The sequence below is a fragment of the Leucoraja erinacea genome, chromosome 8, assembly GCF_028641065.1.
Source record: "Leucoraja erinacea ecotype New England chromosome 8, Leri_hhj_1, whole genome shotgun sequence".
In the NCBI taxonomy this organism is placed as follows: domain Eukaryota; kingdom Metazoa; phylum Chordata; class Chondrichthyes; order Rajiformes; family Rajidae; genus Leucoraja; species Leucoraja erinaceus.
In genome coordinates, this window is record NC_073384.1 from 38,348,377 (window position 1) to 38,368,798 (window position 20,422).

Genomic DNA, 20,422 nt, shown 5'->3' on the forward strand with positions numbered 1-20,422 from the left:
AAAAATATGATAGCCAAGCGATTATCAACACTGAATCAATATTATCACAACTGTTAAAAAAATCTGGAGCAAAGCATCACTCTGTCATTAACAGTCACATGAATAGATCCTGATAGGTTTCTCCAATGAGGCATATAGGGAGAATTTTTGCTGCACCAACTCCTCAAAATGTAAATAAAGGTACAAAGAGCTCACCGGAAAAAGCCAGAAACAAACTTGTTTATTAACCTAAATAAATAATTTCAATATATGGAAGGATCTCATTCTTCATTTTTGCATAAAAATAAATCCAAAACAGCAACAAAAAGTTTCAAACATTTCAGAGTACATCTTTAAAAGAAACATTGAAAAAGTTTCCCACCCTGTTTGCCCCCACTCAAAATACATCCTCGCCCAGATCCTAATTTTTCCGGAAGCAAGAACACACCATGGTTTGTGCTCACTAGGAGACAGGCCACATGCAAAGATTTCCAGTCCAACAGTGAAACAGATCTTAAGCTTGGATTTCTGAGATCCTAAAGAAACATGCCGTTAAATGGGAATCCCAAGAATTTAATGGGACAGAACATAAATTGGGATTCCTAATCTCCTAATGGGATTGGATGCAGACATGGACCTCAGTTCCCAATATATGTAACATAATATTCTGTACTCTGTTTCCCTTCTCTATGTGCACGTCCTACTTTACTCAAATATGGTTTGGATTATACTCCTGTGTGGATTCTTTACATGGATAGCATGAAAAACCAAGTGTTTCCACTGTATCGCAGTACAGATGACAATAATAAACCAATAACAGTACCAAGAAGTGCACATGAATAACACGTACCATTATAAAGCAGTAATAAAGGCAGTAAGATAGACATCCATTTTTGTTCAATCGCCCAATCACGCATTGAAAACTTCCTCAAAGAGTGAGCAAACAGGCACTGTGGAATCAACACAAAATTCTTTAGGGATTACCATTTTGACATTTAGATCTTTCAATCAAGATTATCACAAATTTATGTGCAAAACACCACTGTATCCATGAAGAAAGGCATGTCCAATAAACAAATTCTAACTACAGCTGAGAGATGGGATGATGTATTAAATTATCATCACATAAGATTAAAAATAGAAAATGCTCAAGAGGTACAGTTTAGTTTAGAGATACAGCATGGAAACAGGCTCTTCAGCCACTGAGCATGCCAACCATCAATCACCCCATTCACACTAGTTCTGTTACCCCATTTCTTATCTGCTCTCGTCACACTAGGGCAATTTTATAGAGGCTAATTAACCTTCAAACCTGCGTGCCCTTCGGATGTGGGAGCAAATCAGAGCACTCAGAAGAAACCCGGGAGAACATGCAAACTCCACACAGACAGCACCTGAGGAGTCAGGTTCGAACTCAGGCTCTATCGCTGCGCCACTGTATCATCCAGGCAACAGCTGACAACGGGTGACACCAGGGATAGTTATAGAGATTTCAGTTACCTTAATGGGATACAGTCAGTGTGAAAGGAATAGAGGACACGGAATTCCTAAACTGCCAGTGTATAGCAAGCTCAAAAGTAGTACAAGGACCATTTCTGGAGTTTCAGAAAATAAGGGTGAGGAGTGGAAGGAATGTCTGAGGAAGATTTAAATAAATCTTAATTCAGTTCGAGTTAGCACAATTATGGAAAAGAACTAAAACTATAACAGAGTAAAGTTTCTAAAATAACCTGACCAACTTTACGAGATGATGAAGCGATTCAAAATGGATTGGAACTGGATACTTGAAGGAAGCTCCGTTTTAGACCAATAAGGCTCACAGTGAGCAGATTCAGATAACCAAATTTGCACAAAAAAAAATGGTGGGACTGCCCAATATAGAGTCCAGAGATGACAATGTGAACAAAGGTTTCAGGTTAGAAACAAGAACGGAAGAGAATAGGAAGTCTTAGAGGATTATCAAAATTAAAACAGTGAATTTAAAAGGAAACATTTGGAAAGTTATAGTGGTGGGAAAAGAAGATCGAAATAAAATTTAAACCCGCAAGTAGATAAGCAGGAAAAGGGTAAGAGTATCGCTCAGTGTGTAGCAATCACACCCCACTGCTTGCTTCCAAGCATCCTTGCAACATATCTCTCTAAACTGCAAGGAATGCAGGCCCAAACTGTCTAGTCTACCTATAGGACAACTCTCTCATCCGAGGAATTAGCCAGGTGAGTCTACTTCGGACTGCCTCCAATGCTATTGTATTGTCTTGAGATAAGGGGACCAAATGTGAGCATAGTATTCCAGACGTGGCCTTACCAACACCCCGTACAGCACCAACTAAACCTCCCTGATTTTAAGCCCCAACCCTTTTTCAATGGCCAATATGCTTGTTGGACCTGTCAGCTAACGTTTTGTGATTCATGAACAAGAACACCTTTATCCTTCTCAACTTCACACATTTGCAGTCCCTCTACATCTGCCTTTTAATTCCTCTTAGCAAAGTGCATGACCTCACACCAAACCCATTTGCCAGGTTTATGCCCACTCACTTTATCTATATCCCGTTGCAAACTCACAGTATCCTTATCCCACTACACCTTTCCATTTATTTTGGTTTCATCTGCAAATTTGGAAACCTTACATACTTTCCTTCCTGTAGGTCATTAATGTAAATGGTGAACAAAAATCAGCCAAGAACGGATCCTGTAGGTTCAGTAGGCTCCACTCTTTCAAGCTTCTCTCTTTTTATCTCCCCGCCCCCCCCCCCTCCCCCCAAAGAATTTGAGCAAATTTGTCAAACATGATTCTTTCATAAAACCATTAGGTTTAATTACACTTAGTTTTCCTAACAAGTTCTCCAGAACAAGGGGTCATAGTTTAAGGATAAGGGGGAAATCTTTTAGGACCGAGATGAGGAAAATTTTTTTCACACAGAGAGTGGTGAATTTCTGGAATTCTCTGCTGCAGAAGGTAGTTGAGGACAGTTCATTTGCTATATTTAAGAGGGAGTTAGATGTGGCCCTTGTGGCTAAAGGGATCAGGGGGTATGGAGAGAAGGCAGGAACAGGATATTGAGTTGGATGATCAGCCATGATCATATTGAATGGTGATGCAGGCTCGAAGGGCCGAATGGCCTACTCCTGCACCTATTTTCTATGTTTCTAAGTGATTAGCTATTCTTTAGACTTTACAGATACAACGCGGAAACAGGCCCTTTGACCAAGAGTCCGTGCCGACCAGCGATCCTACAGTAACTGTCCAATACACTAGGGACAATTCACAATTTAAAAAAAAAATCATAGCCAATTAATCTACAAACCTGTACGTCTTTCGAGTGTGGGAAGAAACTGTAGCACTCAGAGAAAACCCATGTGGTCACATGGCGAAGTATAAAATCCATACAGACAGCACCCGTAGTCAGGATCGAACCTGGGTCTCTGGTGCTGCAAGGCTGCAACTTTACCACTGCGCCACCCAAATTTTATGATTATTGACACCAGGAATTTTGCCAATGGATAGTATTTGATAGTCAGCATGGACATAGTGAGCTGGATTGTTGATTTGTGTGCTGAATTAATCTAGATCTATTTCATTTTTTAATGTCAAGATGGAAGTTAAGTACTATTATTCAAAATATCATCACCCACCAAAATACAAATCTGGAACACATTGTACTTACCGTAACCATGAACGTGAAAACGACGAAGATAAATCGGAACCAGATCTCCACTTGTGAAAATGAGGCATTATACATCTTCAGCTGTCAGGAGATAATATAACACAAGCATTAAATGATTCTCCAGAAGCACCCATTTCTTCCCTCCTGCTGCCCCTCCTCCTACATTCCATCCTCTGGCTTCACAATTTGCAACTCTTCAATCCATCTGTTTCACATCTTCTGCTTTAATCTCTGGCCTTTGGTCCAACCATCTGCCTATCAAAAACCCCACCGCCTGTGTCCACCTATTATATTACCTGCCATGCTTTATCCTGCCTTTCCTCTCTCCCTGCTTACATCCCCCCCTCCCCAATTCAATCAGTCTAAAGAAGGTCCCAACTCAAAATGTCACCTATTAATGTTCTCCAGACATGCTGCCTGACCCGCTGAGTTATTGCAATTGTGTTTGAGGTTGGTCATTGTGATATAGGAAGTGTGACTTTGTGCAATTGAAGCACCCAGAACAGCAATATCACATAGACCAAATAATATATTCAAATCATTTTCATCCAGGCTTAAATTACATTTTAATTTCCTTCTCATCCAGTTATTAAGAAAGAGTAGATATGCAATGTCCATTTAGAATTGATCAAGTTGCCATCTTCAAGCAGCTTATACCACATAAAGCTACTTAGTCAATATACAGGAGGCTGCTTCATCCGACCATGTGGCTGTCGGGATGGAGAAACAAGGAACAGCAAATGCTGGTTTATAAGAAGAGACACAAAGTACTGGAGTAACTCAGCATGTCAGAGGCAGTCTTTCTGGAGAACACGGTCCCAACCCGAAACATCACCTAATCATGTTCTCCAGAGTGACTGCCTGACCTGCTGAGTTATTCCAGCACTTTGTGTCCTTTTGTGCATTAACCAACATCGGCAGTTCCTTGATCCTACAGGAACTAAACCGAGTTGTTGAGACCTTTAGCTATGCTTTTTTGGCTGTTGAGTTCTCCGGTTGCCAGCCTAAGATACCTGGAAATCAACAATAATTGTACAAGACAGATTTCACCAAACCCCATAAGGTTGCCTATCAAAGAATGTCAGTCAAAACATGGTATTTTCAATAAAGCAAATACAAAATGAAAAAGAGGGGAAAATTGTTGACAGAAAAGTAAAAACGTATAATATAGGTATTCCGGAAATTATGTGTTTAAGTTACATGTTAAAATCTCACACGGTTCCATTTTACAATAACTTAAAGGCAATGTAGATAAATGAACAATATATAACTAGCCACACCAGCAAGGTACATTTGTGTAAAAAACTTTACACACCTTTGAACACTATAAGCAAATAAGGGATCTTTGAAAGATGTGTTTACATATACTGTTTGTAAAAACAAAGGATTTAAATTCACAAAACAGTGGATATCGAAAAACAAAACTGGATGGTGTACTTACAGTGAAATTCACATCTTTAATTGGAAACTCTGAGCTCATTAGATTGTAAAAGGTGACAGTGATCACATACTCTGTGTAGTTCAGATAACCGAGATGTAACACAATTATTTCATCACAGAGCCGCTTTGAAATAAAATAAAAATGCCGATTAGTTATATAACAAAAAATAATGGGTGCAACAGTAATAATCAAGTAAGTTAATGGTAGCTGAATGATATATTACAGCATGATGTACACATCCAACTTTTACAACTTTTGACCATATTTATGCTTAAACGAAAAGTGGAGATGCTTATGTTTATAAAGCATATGTTATAAACATGTAAAACTATACAAATACTTTCACGAACACTAACAAAAGCAAATTACTTCAAAAATGTTGGAAATCAGGAAATACTAGAAATAGCAGATGGACAGCTTGTGGGCGGCACAGTGATGCGGCTCATAGAGCTGCTGCCTTACAGCCCCAAAGATCCTGGCTCAATCCTCACCTTGGTTGCTGCGTGGAGTTTGCATGTTCCGCCCTGTGACCACTTGGGTTTCTGAGTGTTCCGGTTTCCTCCCATATATTCATATACAGTACATAATAGAAGTTTGAAAGGGAGAACAACAATGCACCTGCACTGGTCCCCCCAACCCCTGACGACATTGTAAGCTCAGTCGCTAATACCCATGTCAGAAGATTCTTCACGAGGGCGAATCCTCAGAAAATTCCCGACCCCGACAGTGGACCTGGCCACGTTCTCAAAATCTGCATGGACCAACTGACTGGAGTTTGCGCGGATATCTTCAACCTCTCTGCTCTAATGTCCCAGCTGATTTAGAAGGACATCCATAATACCAGTGCCCAAGCAGAGCAAGGTGTGATGCCTCAAAGAAAATTGGCTAACTGCAGAAACTCATCCCCACCTTGCGTCTACCACATGACAACAGGCATGCCATGATCTTAACTTAACGTTTTGAAGCAGCCACCCTATTGGGCGGTCACGGTTGTGCAGCGGTAGATAATGCATTTCGTTGTCTCTGTAATGCATTTCGTTGTCTCTGTACTGTACACTGACAATGACAATTAAATTGAATCTGAATCTGAATCTGATCTGAATCTGAACTAAATGAGTACAGACTGATCTGTGAAATAAGAGCCTGGTCTCATTTCAAGAGTTAGGAGTGTTTTATTGTCATGTGTTCCAAATAGAACAATGAAATTCTTACTTGCAAGCAGCACAAAATATGTAAACACAGTACTCTGTAAACAATTTAAAAAAAAATACACACACACACTCACAAACAAATAATAATTGCAAAAAGACATAACCAAGGCCCCCAAGTCTATGTAGTTCAAAGCTTATTTGGAAATTGTAGTGTTTAATAGCCCAATGGCCATAGGAAAGAAGCTGTTCCTCAACTTTACAGTTTTTAGGCTCTTATATCATCTTCCTGATGGCAGGAGTGAAATGAGTGTGTGGTCAAGGTGGTGTGGGTCTCAGATGCTGGCTGCCGTTTTGAAGCAGCCACCCTATTGGGCAGTCACGGTTGTGCAGCTGTAGAGTTGCTGCCTTACAGCAAAATGCAGCGCCCGAGACCCGGGTTCGATCCCGACTACGGGTGCCGTCTGTATGGAGTTTGTACGTTCATCGTGATCTGCATGGGTTATCTCCGAGATCTTCGGTTACCTCCCACACACCAAAGACGTACAGGTTTGTAGGTTAATTGGCTTGATAAAAATGTAAAATTGGGCAAGTTGGCGACATGCAGAGTACTGCCCTGCCGACTACAAAATTCAGAAGGTTCAGAAGGTTATAAATCCGTTCATGGACCCAAATGGTTAATAGGTTCCTTTAGTGTCATCAATGGTGAGGTCAGTACCGTGATGGACTGGGCAGTCGATCCTTCCTATTCCAAAGTCCACAATCAGTTCCTTGGTCTTACAGACATTAAGAGCAAGGTTATTGTGTTGGCACCATTTGGTCAATCGATCGATCTCGCTTCTATATTCTGACATCTGCAATTCTATATTTTTAATTTTTTTTTTTTTTTTTTTTAAAATTTTATTAGAAGTTAATACAGTACCAAACAGTACAGTGAAACCTAATTTTAGGTGCCAACTATGTCATACCGTAATCCATTCTATGTACAACCTCTAGTTTTATGTTATGAGAAGGAAGGAAGTAAGACAAGAAAAGTAAAACAATAGAAAGAGGAAGAAGTGGAAAAATAGATTGTAGAGAGTAGAAAAAAGTGAAGTGTGTATATAAAAAATAAAAAAGGAAGAGAGAAAGTGGGAAGTAGAAATAGAAGAGAAGGCCCCTTAAAAGAGAATTTTTCAAATCTGTATTCGGAGATGTATATCTATCCACGTCATGAACTGAAATCAGCAATGTTTACGGTACCGCTGCATCACATAATTCCAAAAAGTCGATGAAAGGAGACCAACTCCTTAAGAATTGGTCATATTTATCTATTAGTCGGAGTCTCATTTCTTCAAGGCGTTCTATGTCCATCATATTCCTAATCCACATTTTAACAGTTGGTATGGTTGTATTTTTCCAAAATTTAAGTATCAATCTCTTTCCAATTATTAACCCATAATTAAAAAAAACATTTTGGTCTTTATTTAAATTGGTATCTTCTCCTATTATTCCAAATATAATCCATTTCGTTTTGGGTTCTATTCTTGACTTGAAAAGCTTTGGAAATATATCAAATATATCACTCCAAAATTTATTCAACTTTGTACATCCTACAAATGAATGTGTTAATATTAGCGTTTTGAAACAAACATTTATCGCATCTGGGAGAGCCTTTTGGATAAAATTTATTCAACCTCGTTTTTGAATAATATAGTCTATGTAATAATTTGAATTGATTTAAATTATGTCTTGCATTAATAGAGCAGTTATGTGTATTCATCAAATACTTTTCCCATCTATCCTTCGAGATCTTTATCATTAGCTAATGTTCCCAATCCTCCCTTAGTGCTTCTGTTGAGGGCGATTCTCTATTTAATATATTATTATAAAAGTATGATATTAATTTTTGTGAATCAGCCTTAATATTCATTGCTTCTTCTAAAGGGTCTAAAAATATAGTTTGAAATCTATGTGTATATTTCTTCATAAAGTCACATACCTGTATATATTTAAAATATTGATTATCCTTCAATTTAAATTTTAATTTTAATTGTTGAAATGATAACAGTTTGCCCAATTCATACATATCCCCTACTTTCCTAATCCCCAGTCTATCCCATTGTTGATATGTGTTGTCGATGAGAGAAGGTTTAAATGCGGGGTTGTTCAATAGTGGGGTCAGTACTGATAGATTATTTAATTTCAAGGATACTTTTATTTGTTTCCAAATTCTTATTATATTGTGAATAATTGGGTTCTTCTTATATATTATACTATTCAATTTTATCGGTGAGAGCAGGATCGTTCCTATATCGTGGGGATAGCACTCCTCTTTCTCCATTCTTATCCACTCCAACTGCTGAGTGGAACTATCCAGCCAGTACATTATGTTCTTAATATGCACTGCCCAGTAGTAATACACAAAGTTAGGTAATGATAAACCCCCAACTTCTTTAGATTTGCACAAATGCTTTCATTGAATTCTATGTGTTCTGTAATCCCATATAAAATTAGTGATGGTGGAATCTAGATTTTTGAAAAAATATTTTGGAATATATATTGGGATCGCTTGAAACAAATATATTAATTGTGGTAAGAAAGTCATTTTTATAGCGTTAATTCTACCTATCAATGAGAGCGGAAGCGTTTTCCAAAATGTAATCGTATCATTCAGTTTATTTAATAGTGGTATAAAATTGGCACTAAATAATGATTTGTGTCTTCTCGTAATTTGAATACCCAGATACTTAAATTTTTCTGTTGCAATTTTGAAGGGGAATTTTAATAAGTGTCTCGAATCCTGTGATTTTAAAGACATAATTTCGCTTTTATTCCAATTTATTCTATATCCTGAAAAAGAGCCGAATTCCTCAATTAGTGTTAATAAGGTGGGTATACTCGTTTGTGCATTAGTAATATATAAAAGGATATCATCAGCATATAATGAAATTTTATTCTTTGAGTCCTTAGTGTTATATCTGTGAATATTCGGGTGATTTCTAATCCTTTCGGCCAGCGGTTCTATCATAAGGGCAAATAGCAATGGTGATAAGGCACACCCTTGCCTATTACCCCTTGATAAGTAAAATTTTGGAGATAGCGTATTGTTAGTTAATATTCTTGCCGTAGGTGTATCGTAAAGTAGTTTAACCCATCTAATAAAATTCTCTCCCGTATTAAATTTTTGGAGTACCTTGTATAAATACTGCCATTCTACTTGATCATTTTTTATTTTTAATGACAGTAAACAAATTTATCAGTCATTTGGATCCTGCAATGTCTTTGTGGCAGGGAACCAGAACACTGAGAGGAAACCTCAGAGAGAATGTATAAGCTCCCCACTTTCAACACACGTCAGGATCGGAAATGAAGCCCTAGAGCTTTAAGAGAGCAGCACCAACCGCGTGCCCAATTTTATAAATATCTTAAGAGCAATCTCCCAATGTATAAAATAAAAATCATGACTTTATTTTTAACTTTGGAACTCCAAATGGTAGGTCAGCAACAGGCTAATTGGACTGGGAAATAATCGTCATCAGAAAAGAGGGTGTAAAATGGGGACCTGGCAGGAACTTTGTAGATCAGAATTAGATAGGATTTTCTCATCTTATATTCAACTTTATAGCAACCTGACCCAAAGATGAACCAGTCCCCGCTATATTTCACAGTTACATAGGTACAACAGTTAAAAAAAAAAACTAGAGAGTGATTATCAGAGTTTATGTGAATAGTTGTGATTAACAGTTGCCGAAACTTACATTTGCACAGTGAAGAGACCGAGTGTGGTTATGGGGATACACCCTGATGTTTGGTACACTGGTGTCTTGCATGACTCCACTTATTGTAACCATCATGGACACATTCTTCCGGATCTCCACAACTGAAAAATCAAAATTGTGATTTAAAAGACACTTAATATTTTTATATTATCGCCAAGAAGATACTGTAATTCTGTGGTTTTAAGTAGTAAATAAAGTCAGTTAAGTCCCCCAGAAGAATAATTGAGTCAGTTTACAGATCAATGGATTATCCAAGTGCACAAGCATAACCTGAATTGGGCATCACCATTTTAGATAATGCTGCGTTAATTATAGCAATGGTCCTATATGGAACATTTAAGGTATACAGAATTCGAGGGCCTCACTTGAATTGTGTACACCTGTCATATTCTTTCACTTTTTTTCTTTATCAAGTGCTCAATATCCCTTGACATCCAGGATTCCCTGGACTTGCTGTCATAACCCTTCATCCATACAGGAACACGTTGTTCCTGGACCCTCACAATTACATTTTTAAAACACTTTTAATTCCTGGAGGTAGATTCACCTGCAAGTATCTGCACCCCATCTACCTCAGCGCCTTTTTCTATGGGCAGGAGTCCTCACTACCCAGTGATGACCCCTTCTCCACCGGTCCTCTTCCTCTTGGACTCCTCAGAACGGCCTTCTACCCTCTCTAGAACCCTTTATTTCTAACTGCCGACGTGACATCAACCGTCTAAACTTTTTCACTCCCCTTACCTACTCTGACCTCACCCCCTCTGAAAGTACTGCCCTCCACTCACTCTGCAGCAACCCTGACATTATAATCAAACCCGCCAACAAGGGAGGTGCCGTGGTCTTCTGGCGCAGACACCCGAGGCCAGGTGACAAATTTCAGACACGTCTTCCTACTTATCCTTGGACCATGACCCCACAGACAAGCACCAGGCCTTAATCTCACACACCATTTCTGATTTCATCACTTCCAGCTGTCTGCCTTCCACAGCCTCCAACCTTATCGTTTCCTTGCCCCACACAGCCCGGTTTTACCGTCTCCCCAAAATCCAAAAACACAACTGCCCTGGCAGACCCATTGTTTCTGCTTGCTTCTGTCACATTGAAATTATTTCCACGTACCTCGACTCGATCCTATCCACCCTGGTCCAATCTCTCCCGACCTATGCCCAAGATACCTCTACCCTGTTAGCAGAGCTGGTCCACACCCTCAACAACTTCCCTTTGACGCCTCCCACTTCCACCCGCATGGGCCCCAGCTGTGCCTGCCTCTTTGTAGGGTATGTTGAACAATCCGTGTTCCAGGCGTACATCGACCCATTTGCCCGAACTCTATCTCCGTTACATTGATGACTGCATCGGTGCTACCTCCTGCACCCATGTAGAACTCATGGACTTCATAAACTTCACCACCAAATTTACTTGGACCATCTCCGACACCTCCCTCCCCTTTCTTGATCTCACAGTCTCTGTAACAGGAAATAGACTATTGACTGACATCTATTATAAACCCACTGACTCCCACAACTATCTTGACTACACTTCTTCCCACCCTGCTTCCCGCAAAGACTCTATCCCCGACTCCTAATTCCTCCGTTTACGCCGCATCTGAGGCGTTCCATACTAGAACATCCGAGATGTCCTCATTCTTTAGGGAACGAGGGTTCCCCTCCCCATCATAGATGAGGCCCTCACTCGTATCTCTTTGGTACCCTGCAGCTCTGCCCTTGCTCCCCCTCACCCTGGTCGCAACAGAGACAGAGGTCCCCCTAGTCCTTAGCTTCCACCCCATCAACCGTCGCATAAACACATAAACCTCCGAAATTTCCACCATCTCCAACGGGATCCCACCACTAGCCACCCCTTTCCGCCTTCCAAAGAGACCGTTCCCTCCATAACTCCCTGGTTAATTCATCCCTTCCCACCTAAACCACCCCCACCCCAGGTACCTTTCCACTGCAACCGCTGCAACACCTGTCACCATACCTCCTCCCTCGACTCTGTCCAGAGACCGCAACAGTCCTTCCAGGTTGACATAAAATACTAGTACAACTCAGTGGGACTTGCAGCATCTCTGGAGAGAAGGAATGGGTGACGTTTCGGGTCAAGACCCTTCTTCAGGTTAGGCAGAGGTTCACTCACACCTCCTCCAACCTCATCTACTGTATCCATTGTTCAAGATGTGAACTCTTATACAACGGTGAGACCAAACGCAGACTGGGCGATTGTTTCGCGGAACACGTTCGCTCAGCCCGTCTGAACCTACCTGATCTCCCGGTTGCTGGACACTTTAATTCTCCTTCCCATTCCTACACAGACCTTTCTGTCCTAGGTCTCCTTCATTGTCAGTGCTAATGCAAATTGAAGGAACAGCTTGGGCAGCTTACAGCTATTTCGCTTGGGCAGCTTACAGCCCAGTGGTATAAATATTGATTTCTCTCACTTCAGGTTGCCCTGGCATTCCCTCTCTCTCTATTTCTCCCCCGCCCAAGTTACACTAGCTTCTCATTTTCACCCGGCACAGCTAACAATGGCCTGTTTCCTTTATCAACGTTACTTTTTTGAAAATTTTCATTCATTGTTCTTTATCTCTTCACATCACTGTCTATATCTCTTGTTTCCTTTATACCTAACCAGTCTGAAGAAGGGTTTTGTCCCGAAACGTCACCCATTCCTTCTCTCCAGAGATGCTGCCTGTCCCACTGAGTTACTCCAGCTTTTTGTGTCCCCATCTACGTTTGTCAGGTCCTGCCTGATGATACTGAAAATGGACTTCCCCCCTTCACTAGCAAGGATTAGCTCTAGCACTGTCCCATTCCTGGAAGCATTGTGCAAACAGCTCCCTGGAAGCACTTTAAAAATAATTCACCATCTAATTCTTTCATACCAAGGTAATCCTAAATTGAAATCCCAAAGATTCATTCTTAGACCTCCGTGATTTGCCTTCATATCTTCATCCTCCATCTCCTGCTGACTGTTGGGAGGCCTGTAGTCTAATCACAGCAAAGTGATTTCCCTTTTTTATGTCCTCACTCAAAGAGCCTTTGGGGACAGCACCGTGGTAGAGCTGATGCCTCACAGTGCCAGAGACCCAGGTTCTGTCTGTGACGAGGTTGCACATTTTCCATGACTGCGTGGGTTTCATTCCACATTCCAACGGTACACATTTGTAGGTTATGTGGCCTCCATAAATTGCCCCTAGTTTGTAGGGATTGGGATAACATAGAACTAGTGAGGTTCTATGTTATCCTAACATAGATAATCGATGGTCAGCATGGACCAAAGCACCCGTTTCCATGCAGTATCTCTAAATTAAAGCCCTTCCTCATTACTGTGATTGTCTCCTTCCTTAATATTGCAATGCACTCTCTTTTATTTCCTGCCGGATCACAACTTAAACTTCTATGTTGTTGCCTGCCCTGTTCCCTTTTCAACCACATCTCTGTGATTGCAATCATTTCATATTCCCATGTATTGATCAATATTCTAAGTCCATCTGCCTTATCAATCAGACTCCTGGCAATGAAATAGATGTCATTTAGCCTTCCAATCCTCTCTCCTGCTATTAGAATGCTTGAGAGCTTGGTCAGGGACTCGAAGGTCAGGAACAATTGCACATGCTCAAAGTGTAAAGCAGAATAGCTTGCTCTTTATTCAGATATTCCTACCTGAATTCTGTTCAAAATGACATGTTAACCATAATTCCTGATTGTATGTGGACAGTCCCGGTGTTTGCAGTTTTAAAGGGCTTGTCTGGAGAAGAAGGAAAGAAAAGTTAAATTTTAACCCGCGACGATGATCTAAATGATTTCAATTTCATATGAAATCAAGCTAATTCAGCTTGATCTCAGTTATATGAAAATGTAAGATCAATAATTCGGGCTAATTTTGAATACCCATTGATAGTTTGAATTTAGTTTACAAAATTGTGTATTTGGAGTTGCTATGTGCATTAGAGCAGTGAAGAACTGAGTTAGAAACAGATTCAGATGGAGTGGACAGAAAAATGTCAGGCTGGGCATAAAATCCTTGGGAAAAGAATACCTATGGACAATCAAGAGGTTGCATCAGGGCTGGGAATGGTTGGGAGATTAGAGTTAGTGGAAAGAGCGAGAGTATTAGAGGGTCAGAGGCCTGGGCATGGCCTTCACAGCTGATAGAACAAAAAGGTTGTAGCTGCAAGTAAAAGTGCAGGGTTTTCCATCTGCTTGTGGGAGATGTTTACAAGGTTGCCTCTTTTGGTAGCCCCATGCACATTGAGGGTTTACAAAAAAGCACTGCAACTGCAAATGTTGGTTTACAAAAAGGCACAAAGTGTTGGAATTACTCAGCGGGTCGGGCATCATCCATGGAGAACATGGATAAGTGACGTTTCAGGTCAAGACCCTGAATCAGACAGCTGAATATCAGATCAGCACCACCATTTACAATGAACTCTAGAGGCTAACATCCTTCAGTTCATTCTAGGTGAGAGAATGCATATTGGTTAGTTACACCTTCAAGATAGAAATATGTAGCAAAATGTACGACACAGGAGGCGGAATTTTTCCTGTCATGTCTAAGCAAGTAGACAATTTGAAGAGTAAAAGAGGACACAAACAAATCTACAAAGGAATGAAGGCAAATTAGGTGAGTGGCACATGTCAGTGGTGGAGTTTTCTGCTTTATGTTGGGTTATCCACATTGTAAATTAGAACAATAGTATTATTTAAATTGGTTTCCGGTGAAGTTTAGGCATCCTCATACAAAGAAAGCCAGGCTAGTAAGCAGGAGCAGCGGGTAATTGGGAAAGCACATAAAAATTGCCCTTTATTACAAGGGAAATTAAGAGAAACAGTAAAAAAAAAACCGTGACCAATAATGTAAAACTTTGGTGAGGTCACTTTGAGAAGATAGTAATATGGTAAGGAAGATAAATACAAAATGCTGGAGAAACTCAGCAGGTCAGGTAGTATCTCTGGAGAAAAGGAATAGGTGACATTTCAGGTCGAAACCTTCTTCAGACTGAGAGTCCGAAGAAGGGTTTCTGACTGAGACGCTCGCAGTCTGAAGAAGGGTTTCAACCTAAAACATCACCTATTCCTTTTCTACAGAGATACAGCCGGACCTGCTGAGTTACTCCAGCATTTTGTATCTATCTTCCGTGTAAACCAGCATCTGCAGATCCTTCCTGCACAGTATGGTAAGGGCATTGTTGCATTAGCTCTATTGTGAATAAATGTAATTCCTGGGGTAAAGTCACCGGTCTTATGAACAAGAATTATGCAGAATGGGCTCTGGATACCTGAAGAACCAGATAATCTAGATTTTGATATTCTGTGGTGGCGTGACAAGTTACATTTTGTAGGATATTTTGCCTAGCAGGGAGTCTCAATAATTGACCCACTAATGATAAATTGTGGGGGGGAAATTTTCTTCAGACGAGTATTTGGAATTCCCAATCCGAGAGTGGTGATTATTATCGTTATGTATATTCAAGACCAAAGTAGACATTTACAGTCCACAGCAAATTTGTCAGGAAGGTGGATTTCACACCACGGAGCAGAAAACGTTCATCAATGTTGAAGAAACTACTACTCTTGCACCCATTCCTGGTGTTGTTGAACAGTGATAACAGGGCAGCAGGCTAAATGTTAATGGCCTCTACCAAAGGGATATTCTCAGAACTTCATCTTGATATAATATTCTGTTCTGGGAGATCATATTTCTAACAGTATTCAATATTTTCATGAATTACCAATAATGTTACAAGTTTGTGATCTTATTAAAACCTTTTGTAACCAGCAAATAGGAACAAAGGATAAAGTATTTTAAAATCTCCTTAAGAGATTTCACAGACCTGAAATGCAAACCATTTCTCTTTTCACACATGCTTCCTGACCAAGCGTGTATTTCTTGCAATTGCAGTTTTTGCTCTCAATTCAGGCTTGATGTTATTCACTTACCAGATTACCCTTAGTGGTGGGTGAGATTGGAGGCAATGCTCTGGATGTAATAATTTCAGGACCTGTAATCAGACAGCATGTACGTGAAAATAATGCAGCAATATGTACAGGGTAAAGAAGGAAGGGAGGTGGAAAATTAATATATTTCCCTTTATCTTTCCATTCTAGACACTGGTGAACAGACACATAACCTGTCTCATCTTTGGGAACTTCTAGGATAAGCTTCCACGTGGAGTAACAGCAGTTTGACCAGTTGCTCTTCCCCGGGAAGAGTTCATAATGATAATGAAATGCCAGAACTCCAAGCAGAACACCAAAAGGGTCCCTTTGCTCTCACTAATCAAGCCATTAGCATCTACATTCAATGAGCAACAAATAAATTGCTGGAAGAACTCAGCATGTGGAGAGAAATGAACAGATGTTTTGGGTCAGGACTCCTTCAGAGTGAAGGAGGGTCTGGAACCAAAACATTGTCTGTCCATTTTTCTCCATAGATACTGACTGACCCACTAAGTTGCTCCCACACATTTTTTGTTGAACATTCCAGCATCTGCAGTCAAAATACTGACTGCATGATGATTTTGCAGAGGTCTTCAAAGATGACCTTAAGCTTTCATTTGCTTGGCACTAATTCTAAACCATTGTCAGATAAGAAGCTATTTCAATCTTGTGTCACATTTCAAATAGCTTTTATTACCCTTTCCCAAATTCAGATTTAATTCATCTCTTCCTTTTTACCCCTTTCCAACCAATTCCTGTTATTCAATAGCCTTTCACTCATCACCACTTTCACTCACAATCACTCCTGCCTTCTACTCTATCACATAACTTACTTTTGTCTCTCCATAATGACCCACTACATGCCCATAAACAGCATGCAATCTTGAGATACAGTAAAAAAAAAAAGGGGGGGGGGTGGGGCTGGGGTGGTTAATTTAGTCATAGAGATCATTTAGAGATCTCCACAACATTAAGGGTTTGATCCAAACATAAATAAAAAGAGATGAGAGCCTCAAAACTAGCCAAGGAGCTGTCATCCTTTGGCATTTGACTAAGTACAACATCAAGGAGCCATACTAAAGTCAAAGTTAATTATAATAGAAAGAGAAACGATTCAGCCACCATTAACATCTTGGTAACCACTGACCTGCACAACATAATGGCTGCAAAGAGAAAGCCAAAGGCTTGTTATTATGTGGCAAGTGATTCATCCACTTTCATCATATTAAGACACAAGTCACAGTCATACGGCTCGGAAACAGGCCCTTCGGCCCAATTCGTTCATGCCTGCCAAGATGTCTTATCTAAGTTAGTTCTACCTGGCCATGCTTGGCCCGTATCCTTCTAAATCTTTGCTATCCATGTACCTGTCCGTGCCTATTAAATGCTGCTATGATGCCTGCCTCAGCTACTTCCTCTGGTAGCTCATTCCACATGTCCATCATCCATTGAGTGAAAAACCTGCATCCCAGTTTCATAAATCTTTCCCCTCTCACCTCATCTACCTTGAGTGGAACTCCAGTACTTGAATGCAAGTTAATTGATGCACACACAAAAGCACGACGACTATATATTCCCTTCACCAATGGAGTACTGTCTAGTTACATTGTGCCCCAACTATAAAGTGGAATGCAGAAAATTACCAAGGATCATTTGACAGTCGCTGCCAATTGTAATAATGGCAGGAAGTTCAAGTGTTCCTACATCATTACCATCTGGGTTAATTCAACATTGTTGGACCAAAACTTTAGCTAACAGCAATGCCCGCAGCAGCTGAAGGACAATTAGGGAGTGAATGTCTCTAGGCTTCAACACATATACTATAAATGAATTACAATGACCATCTACTTTCACAGTCCTGTCCTGCACAGAGGAGACAAAGCAACTCATTAAGAATTTCCGATGATTCGAAGATTGTCACCCAATTTTGCATGCGTTTGTCCAAGATATCTAATACTCAGCTTCTTCCTAGCTGTTAACATCTGCCCTTGCAACAGCACTAAGGATTCATTTTTCGATCAAATTTACATAAAACTTTCTTCCTGAATATGTTTTCCAAACTACAAGGATTACAAAGTCATCATTGATGATGGTCAAAATGGAATCTGAGGTGATTAATGTCCCTCCAATTTGGCCACAGGATTGCCGTCAATCTGCTAGTTAATGATTGTCCCATCACTTACGTAATATGAATTACAGCGCTAAAACAATCTTTATAAGCTGGCATGCGTTACAGTGACAGCACCATAATATACCTATTTGGTTTTGTTTATTTAATGCAAGTATAATTATCCATAGATATTTTCATTTAACTAATTATTTGACCTAATTTACCATTGTCCAATATCCCAGGTCACATTTTTGTGTATAATATGTATGTTTAAGTTGGAAGAAACTGTGCCAAATATATACTTTGAATTCCTTCCAAAATATGCACAAATTATGTGGCCTCACTGTAGACAATGTTTTAATCTGATATTTCATAGTATGGCACCAAACATAAAAATTGCTGGAGTTCTGCAAAAATCCAATGGATCACTAATGTTCCTCAGAGAGGGAGGTGCTTGCCACCTCTGCTCTGCCATGCAATGCAATTAATTCAGGGACGCTAAAGGTTGATGTGAAGTAACGCAGTACCAGTGTTACCCACATCCTGAATCTATTCTAGAAATCAACCTGGCATTAAGTGTAGAAAGGTAGACACAAAATGCTGGAGTAACACTGCGGGACAGGCAACATCGCTGGAAAGAAGGAATGGGTGACGTTTCGGGTCGAGACCCTTCTACAGACATGTCAGGGGAGTGGGCGGGACAGAGATAGAATGTAGTCGGAGATAGTAAGACTGGTGGGAGAGATGCTGCCTGTCCCGCTGAATTACTCCAGCATTTTGGCCCACCTTCGATTTAAACCAGCATCTGCAGTTCTTTCTTACACATTAAGTGTAGAAATCTTTTCACATGGTCATACATTTGGGTTTTTTTTTTTAATAAGCTGACAATTACGTAATACAATATATCAAGTTCCATCATTTTGTACTCACCAGCTATTCCGATCAAAACTATCACTCCAAAACAGATGAAGAACACAATGAACACTAGGACAAAGTGCCTCTTGGAAAGTGTATATAATCTCATTGGCGCTATTCTAAAAAGGAGAGATCACAATTATCAATGTAATAAGAAATCGAAGTAATAAATGTTACAATTAACACTAACAGCATTTTTCCCCACGGATCAGTGTCATCACATTTTATGTCATGAGATACCACAACATATGAATCAATAATTATTTAAGGCTATTTCAGTTCAGGGAAGGAAAGTATAATTACACTTTTGTGGATCCAATAATTCCCTAGAACTCTCAGAATTCATAATTCAAGACAAAACGAATTGAAATGATAAATACTACTTTCAACCAAGCAATAAACATTTCCCTTTCTTTGAATTCAAGCTGTTACAATGCAACTTAGCTTCAATTCTGGTTTCTGGCACAAATCAAATTCTACCATGCTTATGAGGTCCTGCAAAAGCAGTCAGTTGCTGCATTACACCTACTTTTTTACATTTTCCATCCACCCATCATCTCCCTGAATCCACCCATTACCTGCCTAAACCCCGTCTCAAATCCCAAATATCCCAAGATATCACGACACTGTCCATAAATTCATATTTTCCTAATCTATCACGTTGGTAACTTAGTCAACAGTTCAGGTCTACAACTCTCAGCAGACTGCTATGATGAAAGACTGTCAACCTGAAACATTACCTCTGCTTCCATCTCTATGGATACAACTTGAACTTGAGTATTTTCAATATTTTCAGTCTTTGTTTCACATTTATAATATTTGCATTTGTTCTTATTTTGTATTTTCAACATTATTGTTTTTTTAAATACTTTTTATTTTTTAAGCAAAATACAGGCACCCTGCACTTTAAGTGTTTGATTTTCATCGTTTTTGAAATAATGCGCTTGTTACTTTAATACCAAAGCTTGATTTATGCGTTGGTATTTTTGGAATACTGTGCTCAAATTTACTGCTGACAGCATAGTCGCGTATATGTTTAATTTACATGTTTTTGAAATATGCAATGCATTTCAAGCATGTAACCCCTGCGCAAAACACAAGGAGCCTGTATACCTCAACATAATTTAACCATATAATTGCAAAAATGGATTGCAATAGTTTTCACATCCATCGCTAAAACGCCAATGTACCTAGCAGCTGATTATGAAACTCGTGCATAATTTAATTGTAGAAAACACAACAGGTAAAGTGTATATAGGAAGCACCCACAGACATCAAAGTGCTAAAAGCCAGCTAATAATGATTGGGTGAATATAGGTAAGGACACTGGGGACAGCTCCCCTGTACCAGTCATGATTGAATGCACAGGCCTAAGCTTTACATAACAGCTCTGTCTCTTCACTTTGGCAGTTTGGGAATGAACATAGGTCATCACCAATTCTGTGGGCTGAAATATAG

At 39.8% G+C, this 20,422-nt stretch overlaps 1 protein-coding gene across 4 annotated transcripts in view; it reads right to left on the reverse strand.

The window, feature by feature from the left end:
* The window catches only part of tmem181 (transmembrane protein 181), a 53,789-nt gene that overhangs the window by 21,862 nt on the left and 11,505 nt on the right, over positions 1 to 20,422 (reverse strand). For all 4 annotated transcript variants that reach the window (XM_055639516.1, XM_055639518.1, XM_055639519.1 and 1 more), the window contains exons 2-8: positions 18,980 to 19,083; positions 15,940 to 16,001; positions 13,663 to 13,747; positions 9,977 to 10,098; positions 5,089 to 5,211; positions 3,648 to 3,728; positions 830 to 929 (exon numbers count right to left, since the gene is read on the reverse strand). In XM_055639516.1, coding sequence (XP_055495491.1) covers positions 830 to 929; positions 3,648 to 3,728; positions 5,089 to 5,211; positions 9,977 to 10,098; positions 13,663 to 13,747; positions 15,940 to 16,001; positions 18,980 to 19,083 — 677 coding nt within the window. The remainder of the gene's footprint in view (positions 1 to 829; positions 930 to 3,647; positions 3,729 to 5,088; positions 5,212 to 9,976; positions 10,099 to 13,662; positions 13,748 to 15,939; positions 16,002 to 18,979; positions 19,084 to 20,422) is intronic.